We start from the raw sequence: 20,099 nt of genomic DNA, 5'->3' as shown, positions 1-20,099 counted from the left end.
TCCCCGTATCTCTCCCTCAACCGATTATTATAGGTCTCCTGAAAAAAAAAAATCATATTCAATTCAATAAACATGATAATAACTTATAAAATAAAATGGTTGAACAAACACACCACAAACTGTTGAGCACGGTTGTCAACGAACTGTTGCGTCCCCTTTTGGCGGTCATGACTCCGCACGTGCGTCTCCACAAACAGCTCCATAGGGCTCGGCTCACGTCCAAGAGACGTAGCCTATATATAATGAAACAAATGTATTAACAACAAATTAATTGAACGATATATTTCATTTAAATTAATCTTACCATCCGTTTCGCATGTGCAGCAAACGAAACGGAGCCGCCGGTGTGCGTTGTAACCGAGCCATGAATTTGCCGATTCCGGTTGCCGGCATCGGACTGTGAGCGTCGAGTGAACCGCTCAGACGTCACGTGCTGAAGATAGTGCGGCCATATATCTTCCGGGATGTATATTGGTTTGAAATCCCTCCAAACCGCAATATCGTTCCAGCCTTGTAACCCCTTATCCCTCGCTGTTTTTTTTGCTTTTTTCTGGGCGTCATACCAAAAATCACGCAACCTAATTCACGCACAAAAAAATTACATTTCAAAACATAAATAATTATGTAAAAAAAAAGTCGTATTGTTTTCGATGTTACCTAATTGCCGCGTGATTTTCCCACACCCTCCTCACAACACTGTCATGTTCATCGTCCTAGCAGAATCGATGATGTATATAAAAAAGTAATCTTTTAAAATGTTAATAAATTATTTACAATTATAACTTGAATTTATTAGAAATAAGCTGAAAATTATATATTAACACGAACCTCAAATCTACGAAACCATGCATTGATTTGAGGCATCCATTCAGGATGTCTGGATATCTGACTCCATTGAAACAATGGAATCTCCATCGACGCTTTAAACGCCGATGATATTAATCGGGCGGCCTCAATGTTTGTGAACCTGAAAAGAAATGAAATTAATTTGTGATTACTTCATAAATTATGTTTTAAATTTGTTTTTTTTATATAAAAAAAACTAAAACATTAACAAACTTACACTGAAAGATCGTCCTTCCACTGTGCCTCGAACTGGCGGGTAAATTGATTCCGCTTCGAAGGCATGCCGCGTCTGCGATGTGAAACATCGCTGGAAGAGGCAGCATCGGTTGACGGCGCAGGTGGTGTAGGTGCCTCTTCTTGAGAGGCACCTAAGGAAACATCATCATCGCTGCTAGACGAACTTGATTCGACTAGACGACCAGCTCTGGTTTTCATTTTGCGCATCTAAACAATTTTATATTAATAATTGTATAATAAAATTCAAAAGTTAAAAAAAAATCGGCAGCACCTCCCCTATACTGGATACTACCCAAATCCACAAACCTGCAAATATTAACAATAGCCACAACCAATCGAACCAATCTATACTAATTATTCCAACATATTCAACTATTAATCCTTACAATTCAATAAATTCAAAACAATAAAAAATATGACAAAAAATATATTCAATAAATTCAACAAATTATAATTCAACAAATTAATCATTACAATTCAACATTAACAATTATAATTCAACAAATTCAAAAAAATTCAAATATTCAACTTTAACTAATTCTAAGTTAAATTAACTAATAACAATTCTAACACAACAAAAAAAAATATTCAATAAATTCAACAATTAAATTCAATTATTCAACAATTAAATTAACAAATATTCAACAAATTCAAAAAATTCAAAAAATATTCAAATATTCAACTTTAACTAATTCTAAGTTAAATTAACTAATAACAATTCTAACAACACAACAACAAAAAATATTCAATAAATTCAACAATTAAATTCAATTATTCAACAATTAAATTCACAAATATTCAACAAATTCAAAACATATTCAAAAAATTCAAAAAAAAAGGAACGAAATATACATACCTTAATAATGTGTCAAATTCAAAACTTTATCTACATTGCAACAAAAAACACCAACACAACAAAAATAAAAACAACTAAAAATAAAATAAAATAAAATAAATTAGAAAAAAAACACATACCTTTTAATATAATGAAGATTTACAACACCAAATCTTGCTAGAGATTAAAGGTGAAAGTGTTTAAGGATTGAGGTGAAAAAAATGAAAAATCTAAGGTGAAAAACGGAGGAGAAGCGAAGCGGCGGAGAGAAGAAGAAAAAATGAGGCGAAGCGGCGGGGCTGGAACTTATAGGTCAATTTTACCGACGGAATCACCGACGGACTTCACCTCCGTCGGCAACAGGGCAAAATTCCGTCGGTAAAAGGTCAAAATTCCGTCGGTATTTTTCGAATTTCGCTCCGAATTTTTAAAAGCCCTCCAAATTTTTCGCAGTCTGTCGGTGATTCCGTCGGTAATCTGACAAGTTCAGAGGCGCAATTAACGCACTTTGGAAAACGCGCGGTCCGTCGGTAATATGTGTAACCGACAAATTACCGACGGACCTACTCCGTCGGTAATTCGGTGTTGGTTGCATTTATTGTAAATATTTTCGAACTCTCTGTGAGATACCGACGGACTAGAATCCGTCGGTATGGATGTCGGTGATTGTGGCATTTTGTTGTAAATATTTTCGAACTCTCTGTGAGATACCGACGGACTAGAATCCGTCGGTATGGACGTCGGTGATTGTGGCATTTTGTTGTAAATATTTTCGAACTCTCTGTGAGATACCGACGGACTAGAATCCGTCGGTATGGACGTCGGTGATTATGGCATTTTGTTGTAAATATTTTCGAACTCTCTGTGAGATACCGACGGATCATTATTCGTCGGTAAGATTGCATGATGCAGGAAAGGTTGTCTTTGTATTGCCTGTTTACCTTCCTGCAGAAACTTAACTGATAAACTGTCCATCACATAAACACAATAACCACATTGCTTAAACAGTAAATATTTTGTTTTACAAAATACATCATCAATAATCTAAATTACATGAGACAAATGATTTTACATAGGGCTTCATTTTCATAATTAGTCGGAATTTTCTTCTTCTTCCTCGTCAATTGAATTGTCATCATCTTCATCGCAATCTTCAATATGGATATCATCTTCCTCATCGACATTTGCTTGTCCGCTAGAGCTGAGAACAACATCCAACTCCTCTCCGTCAATATCAACAAGACTATAATCGAGAACTCGAAAATTTGAATTTTCTTCCAATTCAATCGAAGGAGCAACTCGATATGGTTCAACCAACTCACGAACTTGAAAGACTTCATCTCGCACACTTGTGTCTTCGTTCTCATCCTGAACAACCTCGACACGACCCCGTGGTTTCGTTTTTAAAACGGACAACCAATCAACTCTTGAACGATCCTTTCTAAATGAAGGGGTGTATGTGTAATAAACTTGTTGACATTGCTTTGCGAAAACAAAGACATCGTTTATGTTGCGGGAGTCTAGCTTTTGAGTTGATTTCGACCAGACCATGGTGCGGATCAACTTTGATTCCTCTGTCCGTCGTGTCATACCAATAGCATTTGAATAAAAACACTTTATTCTGCTCGATATGATATTGCAGTTCGACGACCTCTTCTAATCTACCATAGTAGTCAACTTCTAACTGGCTACTTGTGGATCCCTTAACACAAACACCGCAGTTGTATGTCTTTCTTCATTGCCCGTATTCTTCAGTATGGAAAACATATCCATTGACAAAATACCCGTTGTAGCACCTAACTTTTCTTTCAGGGCCGAGGCTTAGTGAAGACAATGACTTGGGCACACTCCTTCCCATTTGATAAACCTTGTAAATATATGTAATTAAATGTACATCAATACACGGTAAATGAACGAGAATCTCGTAATGACATGCATACGTTAGAATGAGTTTGTGATAGTGCTTACATGTGTTCTGAACCATGTGGCAAATTGTTCATCTTGTAATTGAAAGATCTAGGATTCGGTCAGCTGCGAGTTATTGGAGAGCAAATATTGTCGATGTTGCCTACAAGTGATAATGAGTGTATGATATTACAATATATAATTAACAGTATATTACTGACAAAGTTTAATTACTATTACACATATATAGACTTAGTGAATAAATGGTCTCAGCTCATCACAGTTAAATAGAACATAGTTGTGTGCTTGTTTGAATTCTATTTCCGACAAATATCTTCCTCTTACGGCATTTTTAGGTGTGGGTCGTCCAGTATTGGAGAATATTGACAAGTTCCCACTGGAAGGCACTTCACCGCCATCGTCATGCCGTGGAACGCGATTGATTCTTGTTCTCAGATGAGGTTCAAAATAGTACGAGATAAATGTTGATATCTCTTCAACAATATAGGCCTCAGATATCGAAGCCTCAACATGCGCCTTGTTCTTAACCTTTTTTTTTAGATTAAACAAGTACCTGCATTGAAGTACAATTCAAGTATTTTCAAATAAGAAAAACATAGAAAATACTTTAAGATATGAATCCCATTGCAACTGTAATATCTCACCGTTCGAATGGGTACATCCATCTATACTGGACCGGTCCTCCAGCTTTTGCCTCGAACGGTAGATGTATAGGGAGATGCTCCATTGAGTCAAAAAATGAAGGAGGGAATATCATCTCAAGTTTGCATAGTGTCTCGATGATATTCGTTTGAAGCATCTCAATGTGCTCAACATTCATCTTGCTGGAGCATATATCTCTGAAGAAATGACTGATCTCCGTTAGTGCATCCCATATTCCCTTTGGCAACAAATCACGAAAAGCTAATGGGATGAGTGTTTGCATAAACACGTGGCAGTCATGGCTCTTCATTCCATACAATCTGCAGTCCTCTATATTTACAAGCCTTGATATGTTCGATGCATGTCCATCCGGGAAACGCAGACTCTTAAGCCATTTATAGACTAGCAGTTGTGCGTTTTTCTCTAACACGAAGCTTGCCCTTGGTTTTGCAACCCGTGACTCGTCATAAACCAACTCCATATTTTTACGGTTACAGTATAAAGCTATATCCAATCTAGCCTTCATGTTGTCCTTTGTCTTCCCCTTCACATCCATGACGGTGTTGAAAATATTCTCAAACACGTTCTTTTCGATGTGCATGACGTCAAGGTTATGTCGGAGAAGATTAGTCTTCCAATACGGAAGCTCCCAAAAGATACTTCGCTTTACCCAATTATGGGTCAAACCAAAACCAGGAAACTTTTGCTTACCTGATTGAAGGCCAAACACAATGTCACCGTACTCTGATACAACATGATGCAATTCTTCACCAGAAAGACGCGGGGATGCAACATCTTTTTCAACTCTACCAACAAAGAAATCTTTTTTGTTTTTTTCTGAACCTGTGATTAAGTGGCAAGAAGCGACGGTGACAGTCAAAAAAAGAAGCTTTACCTCCGTTTGCTAGCATGAATGCCTTGTTGTTTTCCATGCAGTATGGACATGCGAGTTTCCCATGCGTGCTCCAACCAGAAAGCATTCCATAAGCTGGAAAATCACTGATAGTCCACATCAAAGCCGCCCTCATAAGGAAATTTTGTTTCCTCGATATATCATAAGTCAGAGATCCGGAGGACCACAACTGCACCAGCTCATCTATCAACGGTCGAAGACAAACATCTATATTCCGCCCCGGGCTGCTTGGACCGGGTATGACAGTAGATAGAAACATGAACTCCGGCCTCATACACATTCCCGGTGGCAAGTTATAAACTGTGAGAATGACCGGCCAACAAGAATAGGGAGCAGCAAATGACCCAAATGGGTTGAACCCGTCTGTACACAACCCAAGTCGAACATTCCTTGATTCAGCAGAAAAGTCCGGATGAACACTGTTAAAGCGTTTCCACGCTTCGCCGTCAGAAGGATGCACCATCACACCATCAACGGCATCGTGTGTTTGGTGCCATGTCATGTGCTCAGCAGTCCTTGGTGACATAAATAACCTCTGCAGTCTTGGTGTGATCGGGAAATATCTAAGTTTTTTATATGCCACTAGAGTCTTCCCCCTGCCAGTTCTGGGTTTGTAACGGAAATGCCTGCATGTCATGCACTCGGTCAGCACAGCATTTTCAAGGTAGTATAACATGCAGAAGTTAGGGCACATGTCAATTTTCTGGTATCCTAAACCGAGGGGTTTCATCATGGACTTCGCAGCATAGAAGTTCTCTTTGAGCCTGTTCCCTTCTGGTAAAATGCTTCTTGCCCAATCAATAATTTTGTCATACCCGGCCTCACTCAACCCGTGATCTGACTTGATAGTGAACACCTGTGCCACAGCCGATAATTTACTGTGGTTTGTGCAGCCATCCCATAATGGTTCGTCAGAATCTTTCAACAAATCAAAAAACCTAGCTGCCTCTGCATTAGGTTCTTCTTCTACGATTGGACATTGATTGACATTATCTTGATTCATTCCCATTGCATCCATAACCATGTTTCTGTAAGGATTAGTGTTGTCATTTGCCGCTTCATGCACGTTGCTAGCACTAGAAGTTGACCCAACCACCGTTTCTCCCATTCTCCTATTACTAACAAATACCTCTCCATGTGCATACCAACACTCGTAATCCTCCACAAACCCTTTGTGTAGAAGATGCATCATTACAACATCTGGATGCAAATACTTTTTATTTTGACACTTTCTGCATGGACACCTAATACCGCCTCCAGTAAAATTTCTGGGAATAGATGTTGCGAAATTAATAAAACCCTGAACCCCGTTACAATAATCCATCCTCCGCAATCCTTGGGGTGAATCTAGATACATCCATGAACGATCATCCATGACTTCTATCGAACCTCTATAAAAAGGACCCATTAATTAAGCAAGCTCTTAATTATTTCAAAACACAACATGTAATTCGGTAATTCTACAAATTAAGTTTTAACAATTTTCAAACAAATACAATCTTACAAAATCTAAAACAAACCATAACAAGTATAAAATTATACATTCATATACTACAAGTTTGTTTGAGAAATAACAATAAAACATGTACATCTACTAAAAAAAAATAATACATATACTAAAAAAACAATAAAATTAACATTTAAATGTTAAAATTTTAAAAGATAGAATTACTTACAAAAAATGATAAAATCCGTCGGTAAATTAGAACACGGATGCTGTGACCATAAAACAAATACAACTTGTTGTGCTGAGATGAGAAAGATTTTTGTTTTGGGGCGAGGGGGGGCTGGTTATTTTGCAGATGGGGAGGGTTAGGATTAGGAAGAACAAGGAGAAATGGGGGAGGAGAGTGTCGGCAGAGTGGCCATATATTCACTTTTGCCGACGGAATTACCGACGGTTTGTATTCCGTCGGCAAAAACCGTCAGTAATTCTGTCGGGCAATCGACACGTCACCGCACGGACCTGCTATTCAAATCCCTCGGTGATTCCGTCGGTATTTTTAACGGTGCATCGGTCACGTCACCGGTACGGATCTGGCATTTCAAATCCGTCGGTGATTCCGTCGGTATTTTTTGACGGTGAACAGGTCCCATCACGCTTACGGGCCCCAGTTTTTAATTCCGTCGGTGATTCTGTCGGAAAAATCACCCGCCAAAACCCCCGCGCCACTGCCCACCCTTTTTTCATTAATTTTGAATTTTCGGTCGGTAATTCGGTCGGTAATTACCGACGGCCTATTTCCGTCGGTAATTACCGACGAATATTTTCCGTTGGTGATTTCTGCCGAAAATTACCGACAGAAAAAATTTTGTCGGTATGTCCGTTGGTATTTAGCGAATTTCTGGTAGTGATCACAATTAAAAGAATGAGGACCAAATCCAATATAAAAATCAAGTGTAAAGGGATTAAATTGAAAAATAAATTAACCTAATAAATGATTCAAGACCAAACATATTGTAATTAAAAGAAAAATAACCATATTTGATATAAAAACTATATGTCAAGAGACGAAATTGAAAAACAAATCCACTCAATAAATGATTCAATACCAAATATATTGCAATAAAAAGAATGAGGATCTAATTTAACTTAAAAAACAAATAGCCATACTTTCTTGTATTTTTTTCAATGGCCTGCATGATTTTTTAGGAGGAGAGAGAAAAGAGAGGAGGGAAAAACCCGTTGCCGAAACTCCACCATGCCTCTTAGCCGTATACGCACCAAACCATCATGATGGGGGTGGCATGGCACATTTTACACAGCCTCAAAAAGCGGTGTTAGGCGGTTTTAGGGCGCTGCATACGCCACTTGAAAGATGCGAGCAGTGCCTGCACGCGTCAACCACCTCCTAAATAAAATATTAATTTATATTTATAAAATTATCCAATCACCCCTACTCCGCATTAGAATTACAAAAAAAAATATGAGGAAAAACCAAAAGTGCCCCTACCTCCATTGTTAATAGAGATTATTTTTAAAAGGCATTCAAGTAATTGATCAATTCAAAATAATACATAAAACTCGAAAAGTCCTGGGACACAAGGGGATTTGTTTTTTTTCTTCAAGGGTCGTTTAGTAATTACACCATAGCTAAAAAATGTGAAATTACCTACTAACCCCTAAGCCCATGCTTGCCTACCAAGAGTAAAATCAGCTTATCATTACGGATAGGTAGAATAAAAGGTTGATACTATTTAGTATGTAGTGTAATTTTTCTTTGGTTATGTATTTATTCTTTATACATACCTAAAACAAAATCAGGCAGGCTCTGTTCAAATCAGTATTACACGGAAGGGACAACCTGTTTAGAATTGGAATCCCAAATGTAGTGGAACATTATCTTCTAGGGTGGTCCAAATCCAATTGTTAGAACATCTTGTGGGAATTTTACGAACTTTTTCCCAGAAAACACAAGAAATCTCTAGTGATACAATAAATGAATATCATGATTCAAATGATAGACAGATGGATAGAATATTGCGAATAAGAAAAAGAATCTGTTCATTTGAACTTTCTGCTTGTCTAGCTTAAGGCAGCTCCTGACTTTGTGAGTAAAGTATGACCAAATGCCCGAGTCGGTTTACAATTGCGTAGCCATGCATATACACTCAACATATGTGCCGCATTTGGCTTTGAATTTTCTGTTTCTTTGTGGAAAAATTAAAATGTGCTGTATGATACAAGATAGAAGAATTTTCCCTTTTAATTCAACATATTACACCGGTGTTATGAATTTAACCCATTTACTCTGGTTGATACAATTTGAAGATTTTTTTCGTACTTGTTAAATTTGATTTGGCTTCAACCTAACTTACCAGTTAATTCAAAGAACTTACTACTCAAAAGTACTACTCAAAAATTGATCTAGACCGAGTTATTTTAACTTGAATTGAAAAATATATTGACATAGCAAAACCTGATTAATCTTATCAAGTTTTTAATGACTTAATTGACCCGGCTAAGCTAACACCAATAATTTTTAAAAAAATATATATAAAAAAATAACATCATTGATTGATTGACTAGGCAAACCAGTAAGTATGTTTTTTCTTGCAGTGCATCTAAACGCAAGCCATGCAAATATTGCCTGGATGAGAAAATACACCAAAGCTGTAGGGTGATAGAGCTTTCGTAAACCGGTTTGAAATGTGCAGCCGGCTATTGCTTAAGCTCTATAACAAGCAAACTACTCGTCAACTTATGCGTGCTGCTTCCAATCAATCATGAAGGAAAACTACTCGTCAAGCTATGGCTTCCACTCAACCTTGGGTGGTGGCCAATGGGTATGCCTGCAACTATAAGGTGGGAAAATGCTCATGAGCAGCAAGCAATTCTCATTTTTCAAAGACATCATCGCAGGCAACAAGTACGATTTATATTTGGATTCTATATGAATCCTTAATACTCCACACAATATTACAGTCAGATGAAAAAAAGACTAAAACAACATTGTCCAGTTTCAACATCATAAAAAATGCTGAATCTTATTCACCAAAAAAAAAAAAACAAAAAAAGAAAGAAAGAAACCTGTCTCGTATGATTAAATGGAAGGCTTCAAGCAGCAAGGCATAAAAATGATGCTGACAAAGTGAAGTCTTCTACACCGTTCCGATCCCGTAGTCTTTTGGTTAGTGAAGATCTCAATGATTTCTGTCATTGCACTACCTAACCTTTTATACTCTACAATTCAACCAATCAATAATGTCCTTCATGATTTCATCCCGTTCTGGTTCAAATAGGAGATCATGCAAGAACCCTTCTAATAGTTTGATGGTTTTGTCTGTTGAGGATGCTTCTTCGTATAGTTTGCGAGAAGCATCCGGGTCGGTTACAGTGTCAGCAGCACCATGAAGAACGAGAAATGGAACTCTCAGTCTTTTCAGATTCTGCTGTAAATAGGCTGTAATTCGGAGAATTTCATAGCCAGTCTTTACCCTGATAAATCCAGTGTAGACCAGTGGGTCCGAATACTTGGCCACTAGTGCCTCTGGGTCCCGAGAAACTGGCATGCCCTTCTTATTTGAAGTACTAAGTTGGAACGTTGGCAACAAAAATGAGATAACTGGGGCTAGTAGCTGCCATGACCACAAAATAAGAGTATCCCACTTAATGATTTGATTTCCTTTATCACATCAACAAAATACCATCCAATGTTCTTCATAGTTTATGAACTAGATGTCAGGTATAATAGAAATTCTTACCACAACAAAAGGATGGGATGGCTGAATTCCTACTGCAGGTGAAGTAAATACCACACCAGAAACACGGTCTTCAACTTTTGGATCCATCACCGCCTGCAAATTTACTCATGCAACAAAGTGAAAATTGTTAGAGAAATTATTAGATGAACCTAGATTCCACAAATTGTTATTGGATCCTGCCATGCAATAATGAATGAGTGCATAAACCTGTGCATCTACATTAACAAGAAGCTTCAATTCAATGATTCATTCGAAGAAATGCAAGAAACTATCATTGCATACCAACACACCTTGAGAACAATGGCTGCACCTGTTGAGTGCCCAAAGCAAAAACATGGAAGCCCAGGATTTTCTGACAAAACCTTGTCGAGAAAAGATTTCTGTAAAATGTTGGAAAAAAATAGTGGACTTAGATTCATCAGAGGCAAAATAAACCCCATCAGCGCCATGTAAATACAAATCAAAACATACCAGATCATCAACAGCATAATCAAGAGAATGAACATATCCATGTAGCCCATCACTACCACCATGTCCTGGTTTGAAGAGAAGGATCAAATAGGTTACAAAAAATATATATACAAGCCAACATAATTTCATGAACTAATTATCAGAAGATAAAGCACCATGTAAATCTAATTAGCAAAGCAGCAAGTTTCTGATGAAAACTATACAGCCAAAGCCCTTCAATTCGAGTAAGGATCAACAGCCCTTGCACCCATAGCAGACAGAGAGAGGAAATTGGAAGCAAAAAGGTAGGGGTAACTTAAGAAAATGTCATTTTAATAAAAACCAATTGTTGGTGTGAATTGGACTGCACAACAAAAATCAACAACACATAAAATAAAGAACCTGGTTGTCTTTAGGCGCAAGCCAAAAAAAAAAAAAAAACAGAATAATGGGACATTCAGCTTCTTACTATAATTTGAATTGCAATAGTATCCCAGGTCTTAATTCAGGTTTCAATTTTTTCACTCAACTATAATGACATGAGCACAATTATGCACCTTCAAAATGGAGGCTTGTTCTGCAATGTGATCGCAAAGGTTAAGAGCACACAGTAACTTTTTCTGCTGCCTCTATAGCTCATAAAACTGGAAAACATATTATGAGACCCCGACTTGGAAGTGCTAATCTTCCCTTGTTAGATTTTTGGAAAATGGAGGTCAGACACATGCATGCAAATAACAAGATTACTTCACATGTTACTTTTTGCACCAACAGACAGACAGACCAATTCCTGCAACACCCAAATATAGAGGCATTGTTGAAGAATAGAGATCGCTAGGCCATGAAACACTAATAGAGAAACAAAGCATCAAAGCAAGGGTGGTGTATACTTTTTTCCCATCAATTATCAGTGTTAATAATATTTCCAGCTTGGAGTTGGATTCCACAGCGGCCATTCAGGGAGAAGTGAGAACTATTAACAGAGGAAACTAAAAAAAAAAGCGACTGCAGGAAGTTTCCTTTTTCTTTTTTATTTAATACCATCTTCTGGTTCACAGTCCTTGCATGAAATTTTCAGAAAATAGTAGCCCAGAGAATTTCCATGATCCCCTTAAGCAGTAGCAGGAGTAAAATGAGCAGCTCTGCAACATCCTGAGCAGATAAAGAACATGACCATCGTTTTAAAGGTTTAATTATCCAAGTTTGTAGAATAGCCTATGGTTATAGCTCCTCTTAACAAGAAAGACTTGTTTTTTTTTTTTTTTTGTCTGTACATCTTCATATGTCACTGCATAAGCACATGGGAATCCTATAGTCAACAATTCAACTCTCTTTTGCGATCACGTCTGTATGGAATATGATTCCAGTACCTTGAAATGAATCAGAAATCAAACCACAAACCATGGCCTCTAGAGGAACTTATCAATGATTGAGATCATAGTCATACCAGCGGAACAGATCAAATGGAATGACAAGTTTAGTAGGGAAAACCTGACATCCATCAACATGTTCTAGAATCGTTTTTCCTCAGTGCCCATAATAACATTAAGTCTTTATTATTAAACTTTTGTAGTAAATTATCAAGACATTTGTCAAGAAGGCAATGAGTTCATAGTATGTTTCACTGCTATATCCACAATGAAACCTAAAAGGTCATGTCCAAAGGAAACTGTCATGAAAAATCAAAAAACTTATAAACACAAATTCCACTACAACAACTATCATCAATATCACAAGATAGCGATTTCAAGCAAGCAAGAAGAGATTATCGTCTTATCAAGAATGATAAATCCAACCAAGCAGGTAAAATCACTTTCAAACTTACCAATCCAATCCATTCCATAAACCTTAAACCCATTAGCATTCAGTTTTTTCGCAAAGTCACTATATCTGCCACTGTTTGTGAAGAATGGAATTGTGAGATAATAATTAAACATTAGAATCAGCAGAACATGACTTCCAAATAGAGCATTAGGTACAGATCACAAACCTGTGTTCATTCAGACCATGCATAAGAACAACCAGCCCCCTACAAGAGATATGTAATATAATGTTACAACTTAGCACCGAGAAAGCATGAGTCAATATACACCTCCAGAAAAAGGTAAAAGAGCGAACTTATAACAAATAAAAACCACCTTGATTAAATCCATAAAAGTAGAAATTTCAAGTCTGACAAATTGAAATTAGTAACATCTTATATCAGGACACTAGTTATTCATAGTCACTTCAGGGGAAAAGAAGGAGAAAACAATATCACTTCCTTCAAACTAGCATATAGTACTTGAACAATGATATATGCTTAATCACCTGCATATGGCTATTAGCAAGCTACAGAATATGGACAGGATGTACTATTTTCTGTAAAGATACGAGGATACATGGATTTAAGAAGAGTGTCGAAAGCCAACATTTAAATAAACTATTTGAATATAGTCATGTATTATTAACGGTTCTGCTTTTCAATTTTCCTATTTTCTTAATATTCCAAAAGCTAACTATTTAGAGCCAAAATATTCCAAAAGCAGCATGGTAGTGTCCTTAGTGTTTACCAAATGCAGCCATTTATGTGAAACTCCATCAACAGACAGAGTGAAAACAATGCATCAAGATATTTTAAACATGAAACTTGTCTGAGTTGTAGCATTCAAAAATTTAAGAGGCGACATGAACAAGCATAAAATCTGTCTGCACATTCCAAACAGTGACATAACTCAGCTAAAACAAACCAGAAAACAGGTTCGAATTTAGTTGGTGATAGAAGCAAGAAGAATAAGTAGGTAATCTATCTGCAGATTCCTTATGCCAAACTGAGAAAAAAAAAGTTGTCTGCTATAAAAGATGGAATACTCAAATCACTCAAATTAATACACACAAGAAAACAGAATCTAGTAAAAAATTCAAACAATAAATAAATGGAAATATGATATGTAGGGTATTGTTGAATTCATTCGCAAAAACCATAAAATTATCTTTTGGGAAATTCATTGAAATGTTCTTAAATTTTCTCCAAAATTAGTGCAAAAAAGGAAACATAAAAAACATGCTTTGTTGCAGAAACATTTTATCACTAACTGTTTTCCTCAAATGTGTTGCAAAACAAGAAAGAAAAACAAAAAGGAGCCTAGCCCCCACTTCCCATTTAGCAAGCAATTTGGTTTTCATGTTCTCAACCTTGAATTTTCTGCTAACAACAAATAGGAAACTGATTTTTTCATCAACCATTAAAACATGAACAAGAACTACCAAAAATAATGAGGAAATGGCCTTGTTTGAATCACAATAAAACACAATCTCCATCAAATTAATTAATTTAACACCAATAAATACAACCAATTAATCAAAATTCAAACCCCTTAAAATTAATTAATTAATTAAGACAGAATCATAATAATAAATCATCAAAAAAAATCAACAAATATACCTGATTTTAACTGAAACTGAGGTCCACGACTGGGTAAAAATGGTATCACTCCGAGCAGAAACAAACAGTGAAAACTCTCTAACCGTATTGGGGTCATCTTCCTGTAACGCCCTCTTTATTGCAATGGCCCTCCTGCCCCCAACTTCCGAATCCACCACCGCCGTCACCCCACTACCGCCACCACTCTTCCATGGCACTACTGTTGCCGGGACCCGCAGCTTGGTCCGATGGACCCCACTTTCCTGCAACAACCTATCATCCTTGGATTTCTGATCACCGAACGAAGAAGATGATGACCCCCTCGCAGACACCCCTGCCGATACCACCGTCCGTCTCCGACCACCGAAAGGGACTAAAAGCAGCAAAAAGAACGCATTTATCAGCATTAACAAACTTTTTAAGGCTTGAACGGAAAATAATGCACGAATTCTCCCACTAGCACCGGACGTTAGAATTAACGACGGCGATGATGATGTTGCTGCCTTTGGAGATTGCACCATTGCCATAGATTATAAATTTCTTGACAACAACCAATGCCCTATGAATTATTAAAGTTTGTGCTCGCTTTCGTCTTGTGATTCTCTCTCTGAACGAAAAAAAGATTGGAATTTTGAGGTTTTTGATAATCTTAAGAAAACATTTGTTGCTGTTTCTAGAACATAAACAGAGAAAAGGAAATGGTAGTTAGCAACAAATAGACTCACAACTCTTTTTCCCTGATAAGACAACCAAAAGAGAAACCGCTATGGTTTTTGCTATATTTAGAGTATAGTGAGTGCAGCTCTGCCAATTTTAGAGGACAGAAAGAAAAATGAAATACTATACTGTTTCTTCTTATTATTATTATTATTATAAAAAGAAGTAAGCTTTAGGCCTTGTTTGTTTCCCGGAAAGTAGTTTCCGGGAAACCATTTTCCAAACTTTCCTGTGTTTGTTTGTCATTAGGAAAGTTGGTCAACGGAAAACAATTTCCGGTCAGCGGAAAACACTTTCTAGTCAACGGAAAACACTTTCCGGTCAACGGAAAACACTTTCCAGTCAATTTTAGTCAAAAAAAAAATTGACTTGGTTTTCAGGAAAGTATTTTCCTTTTAGCTGTGTTTGTTTTCCGGAAAGTGGTTTCCGGGAAAGCACTTTCCAAACTTTCTTGTGTTTGTTTGCCAGTAGGAAAGTTGGTCAATGGAAAACACTTTCCAGTAAAAGGAAAATTTGGCTTGGTTTTCAGGAAAGTGTTTTCCTGAAAAATTTGAGGGGAAAACACTTTCCGGAAGTTGTGAAAAATTTAGAAATGTCATTATTTGCTGATTATATCAAATTTGATCCTCAAACTTTTGATTACTATATATATTTTGTTTTGAATATTTATTTTTCAATTTCATCTCTTAAAATTTTATTTTTATATTAACTTTGGTCCTTATTTTTATAATTGCTATTTGCTTTTTTCTTATCATTTTTTTATTGAAATTTTTTATTTATCAAATTTGATCCTCATTCTTTTGATTGTTACTTATTTTATTTGAAATAATTTATGAAATGTTGATTATTATTATTTTAATTTTTTCATTTTTCATTTTTTTTAATTTTTTAGATTTGATCCCTATTATTTTGATTATTATTTGTTTTATTTGAGATAATTTATGAAATTATATATTTTTTTCAATTTCATTATCATTCAACTTTTTAATTTGTAAGATTTGTTCCTCATTATTTTAATAAACTTGAAAAAAATAAAATATTAATAAGTTATTTTCCAGCTCATTTTCCATGACATAACCAAACACTGGAAAGTGTTTTCCAGTTCATTTTTCATAACACTACCAAACATCGGAAAATACTTTCCCGGAATTCACTTTCCAGGAATTCACTTTCCCCGGAATTCACTTTCCAAAAGGAATTCACTTTCCTGCAAACAAACGGAGCCTTTAGAGTTCAAGTTTGAGTTTTGCTCTCGCTAACGTAAAGCAAAGACAGTGATGACCACCAATGATGCAAGCCTGCGAAGAATTTTTAGGGCATGGATTTATACCATTTTTGTGTTTTTAATCCATTAATTAACTGCATGGTTGAAGAGATTGATTCTTCGAAAGATGGATCTTACAAAATAAGGAGTCAATTGTAAATCAGTAGCAAACTTCTCTCACGCCTTTCTCTAGCTTGATACAGGTGTTACAGGTGTCCTCCCTACCTTTGCCACCAGAAATTGGTCGCCGCCACACGTCAAGCTGCCAAGAATTGATAAGAAAATAAAAATCAACATTTTTAGAAGCCGAGGTAATAATCACACCAGTTCTCTTGGTAGTGTGCCCTTTCGTGATCTTGATATGAAAAAACTTTATTAATGGACAGTTTACAACAAAACCTCTGTAATCAACAACAAAACTAGAAAACAAATACTGAGGACATCTAGTGATTAGCTATATCATTTTCTCACGTCACGTTACGCTATTAATCGGATTAAAATTCGTTAAAACATATAAAAAAAATTGCAAGTGTTTCTAGTAAAAAATAATTTAAATTATATGAGGTTGATATGGTATGATAGGTTGATTTGATGAGTTTAAAAATAATTTAAATTATTAGTAAAAATATATATTTATTTAAAAAAATTCAAGATAATATTATTTTTTCAAAAATATTGAGATAACAATGTATTAGATCAATCCAAATCAACTCAAGTTAACCTGTTAAATCTGTGATCTAGATTATAAAACCAAAATAACCTTATAGAAAGTAAATCGAAAAAATTATAAAAACTCAATTCACAATCAACTCAATATTAAAGAATTGAAATGAAAAAAATTAATAATTAAAAAAAAAACAAAAAAATAAAGTCAAATCAGGTTAACATGTCAAACCAACAATCTGAATCATGAAACTAGAATAACTATATAGAAAGTAAATCAAAATACCGAGAGAATTATTGGTGAAAATCAAAGAAAAAGAAAAAACTAAGCAGGTATTCCCTTGTTATTTTCATTAGAAAAAATAACATATCAATATTACAGATGAAATTACCAATAAAATATAAATATAGTTAATAACTGACGATGAATTTGTTTATAATATTTACGTTATAACATGTCAAATCTTCTCTTCTCCTCTCCTATTTCTTCTTCTTCTTCTTTTTGACTGAATATCTAGTTAAGGCTCTTGACTATCAGATTTGATTTATTAATAATCAGAGATTATTTGGCTATTAGATGCTTGATCATGCATTGGCTTCCTATATAGAATCCTTCTATGCCTTCAATTTAACATGATCTACTCTATATTTTCATCTATATTTATGGGTTCCTCATCTTGTTCTTCATGTTTTTCATCAAGTTCAAGCATAAAAACCTTGTTTAATCTTCATTTATTTGTTTTTGGATCTCGTTTTTGGGCCTAGGTTTTGGGCCAGGAACCCCAACCCATGTGGTAGGGCTCCATTCCATGCCAAAGAAAATGCTTGGTTGTGCAAAATTCTATAAAAAAAAAAAAATGTATTTTTTAGTTATTATGGTATATTTGGCAAACATATCATGACAAATATTTGGAAGTCTTATTTTGTTTCTATTTTTTTAAGGTTTGTCAAAAGCAAACTTATCTTTTCAATTTAATTCTAGATTTTTCCCGAAATTATTTTGCAATTAATCTTGGGTTCCTCACATTTATTTTTAACCCCTCACATTTAATATTTAGAATTATGACCTACATGATAGGCATCTTTCTAGTATTGAATAAACTTGTTTCTTTATGTAAAAAAAACAAAAATATTTCCTTAAAAAAATACAACTTTATTTTAAATTTCTTATGGCCAAGTTTCTAAAAAATAAATCATATTTGCATAATTTATCATACTAAGAAATCACAAAAAATTAGTTTTATTTTTATTTTTTCATGTATATTTGATTTAATAAACATTTTATTAAATTTGTGAGGATTTGGAAAAAAATTTAAAAAACAAAACACCACAAAAATCAATTTGTTGTATGAATTTTACAATTTAATGTATATTCCCGATTATTAAATTAAATGAATTGAAAAAAATAAAATATTAAGAATTAATTATAGAATTTAATATTTATGGGTATTAAATTACACGGTAAAGTAAATCCTAAGGTATTAAAGATGCAAAATATAAATAAATACACTATTAAAATCTAGAGCCTTAGAATAACTAGGTTTTAGCCTGATAAGACAAAAATCTTTTTATTGAGAGGGATATATCTTGAGCCTCTAGAGATAGAAATCTCCTTATTAAGAATGATTTACCTCAAATCCATAAGATATAAACCTTTTTCTACTGAGGAGAACCTTTGTTAAACCTTAGACAAACTAAGGAATAGAAACATGACTTAAAAAAAAACAATCAATAATGCAACTTCCATGGGTAAGGTACACTAAGGGTGATAGGTCTTCTTCATGCACTATTAATCCCTTTACTCAAAATTTTGTAGACTAGTAGGTTTTTTAGTGAACATAATACTATGTAGTGATTCATTAACCCTTCAAATCATAATTTCATGATTAATTCCAACATAACCAAAACCTTGTCGATCCAAAAAGAAGATCTGTCATTCGACGTTATACTTGCCATAATAATTAATGTTTGGTGTGGAGAACCAGACCAAGGAGATTTATGGTTCTATTACCATGCACATTGACAGATTCATTCCATTCGCATGTAAAATGGATAGTTAGATTCTGTTTTATAAAATAAGATTATGTTTTTTTTATTATTGTATTACATGAAAATGTTTAATTAACAATAACTTTTTGTTGTAGGGTATGGTACTTGGACACAATTCAAGATCAATGAAGCTTTTTATTGAAACTCACATACTAAATGTTGACTATATAAAAGGGGTGCAATAACTTGTGGCCAGTCGAGCTCAAAAGTTTGTAGTAAGTTGGATTTTAACTTTTTTTCTTAAGTTATTATTATTTTTTAAAATTTGCTAACTTGTTTTTTTTAATAAACATATAACATCTAATTGAATGAGAGATTCAAGGACGATACTTCGACCCATTTGGAACTCAATTCAGATTTGTGGTTGAGAAGATCATCTAGTATATCTAATAGAAATCAAGTTTACAGTATCTCCAACACTATGATCAAGGATTTATGGATGGTCCATAGTGTGTCGACTATTGGTTCCTCACAATTGGGATCGAGTCGGCAATCTCTGGTCATCCAGGCGATTGTACGATAACAAGTTCAAGCTCAAACAACCCAACTTAGTGTTGAAACGACCTAACTTCGGTCTTGAGACAGGCGGCTTAAGGGATAAAGTGAATGTCCTCAAGTAATTGTTGGTAACCTATACAAGTACATATGGTCAATCTTGTTGCCTTCCTGTTTTGATAAAGATTCACCTTCTCCTCCTCCTCTAACTTCTATCCACCAGATAAATTGTTTTTAAAAATATTTTATTAAATTAATAATAAAAATTTGGTTTTATTTAGTTTAATTCTTTTTTTTAATTCCTTTTCTTGTATTGTTTTTAAATATTAAATACAATATTGACAGAATTACTGATGAAATTTACATCACCAACAAAATAACCAACAAACTAAGTCACTCAGAAAGTTCTGGAGAGTTGGGAAAACATTATAGGACTTGTCACTACTAAATGTAA

At 35.0% G+C, this 20,099-nt stretch overlaps 1 protein-coding gene across 1 annotated transcript; it reads right to left on the bottom strand.

The window, feature by feature from the left end:
• Positions 1-9,124: 9,124 nt before the first annotated feature.
• Positions 9,125-15,344, bottom strand: LOC118058198 (uncharacterized). The gene is made up of 7 exons (XM_035070902.2): positions 14,479-15,344; positions 13,045-13,083; positions 12,880-12,950; positions 11,076-11,140; positions 10,895-10,984; positions 10,605-10,697; positions 9,125-10,478 (listed from the first exon to the last, which is right to left on the bottom strand). Exons 1-7 carry the CDS (start codon positions 14,982-14,984, stop codon positions 10,077-10,079), a joined length of 1,266 nt encoding a protein of 421 aa, XP_034926793.1. The 5' UTR covers positions 14,985-15,344; the 3' UTR covers positions 9,125-10,076.
• Positions 15,345-20,099: the final 4,755 nt, after the last annotated feature.

The sequence above is a fragment of the Populus alba genome, chromosome 15 (assembly GCF_005239225.2).
Source record: "Populus alba chromosome 15, ASM523922v2, whole genome shotgun sequence".
NCBI lineage: Eukaryota > Viridiplantae > Streptophyta > Magnoliopsida > Malpighiales > Salicaceae > Populus > Populus alba.
Note: the sequence above shows the minus strand (reverse complement) of the source record. Positions and strands in the feature narration are given on the sequence as shown.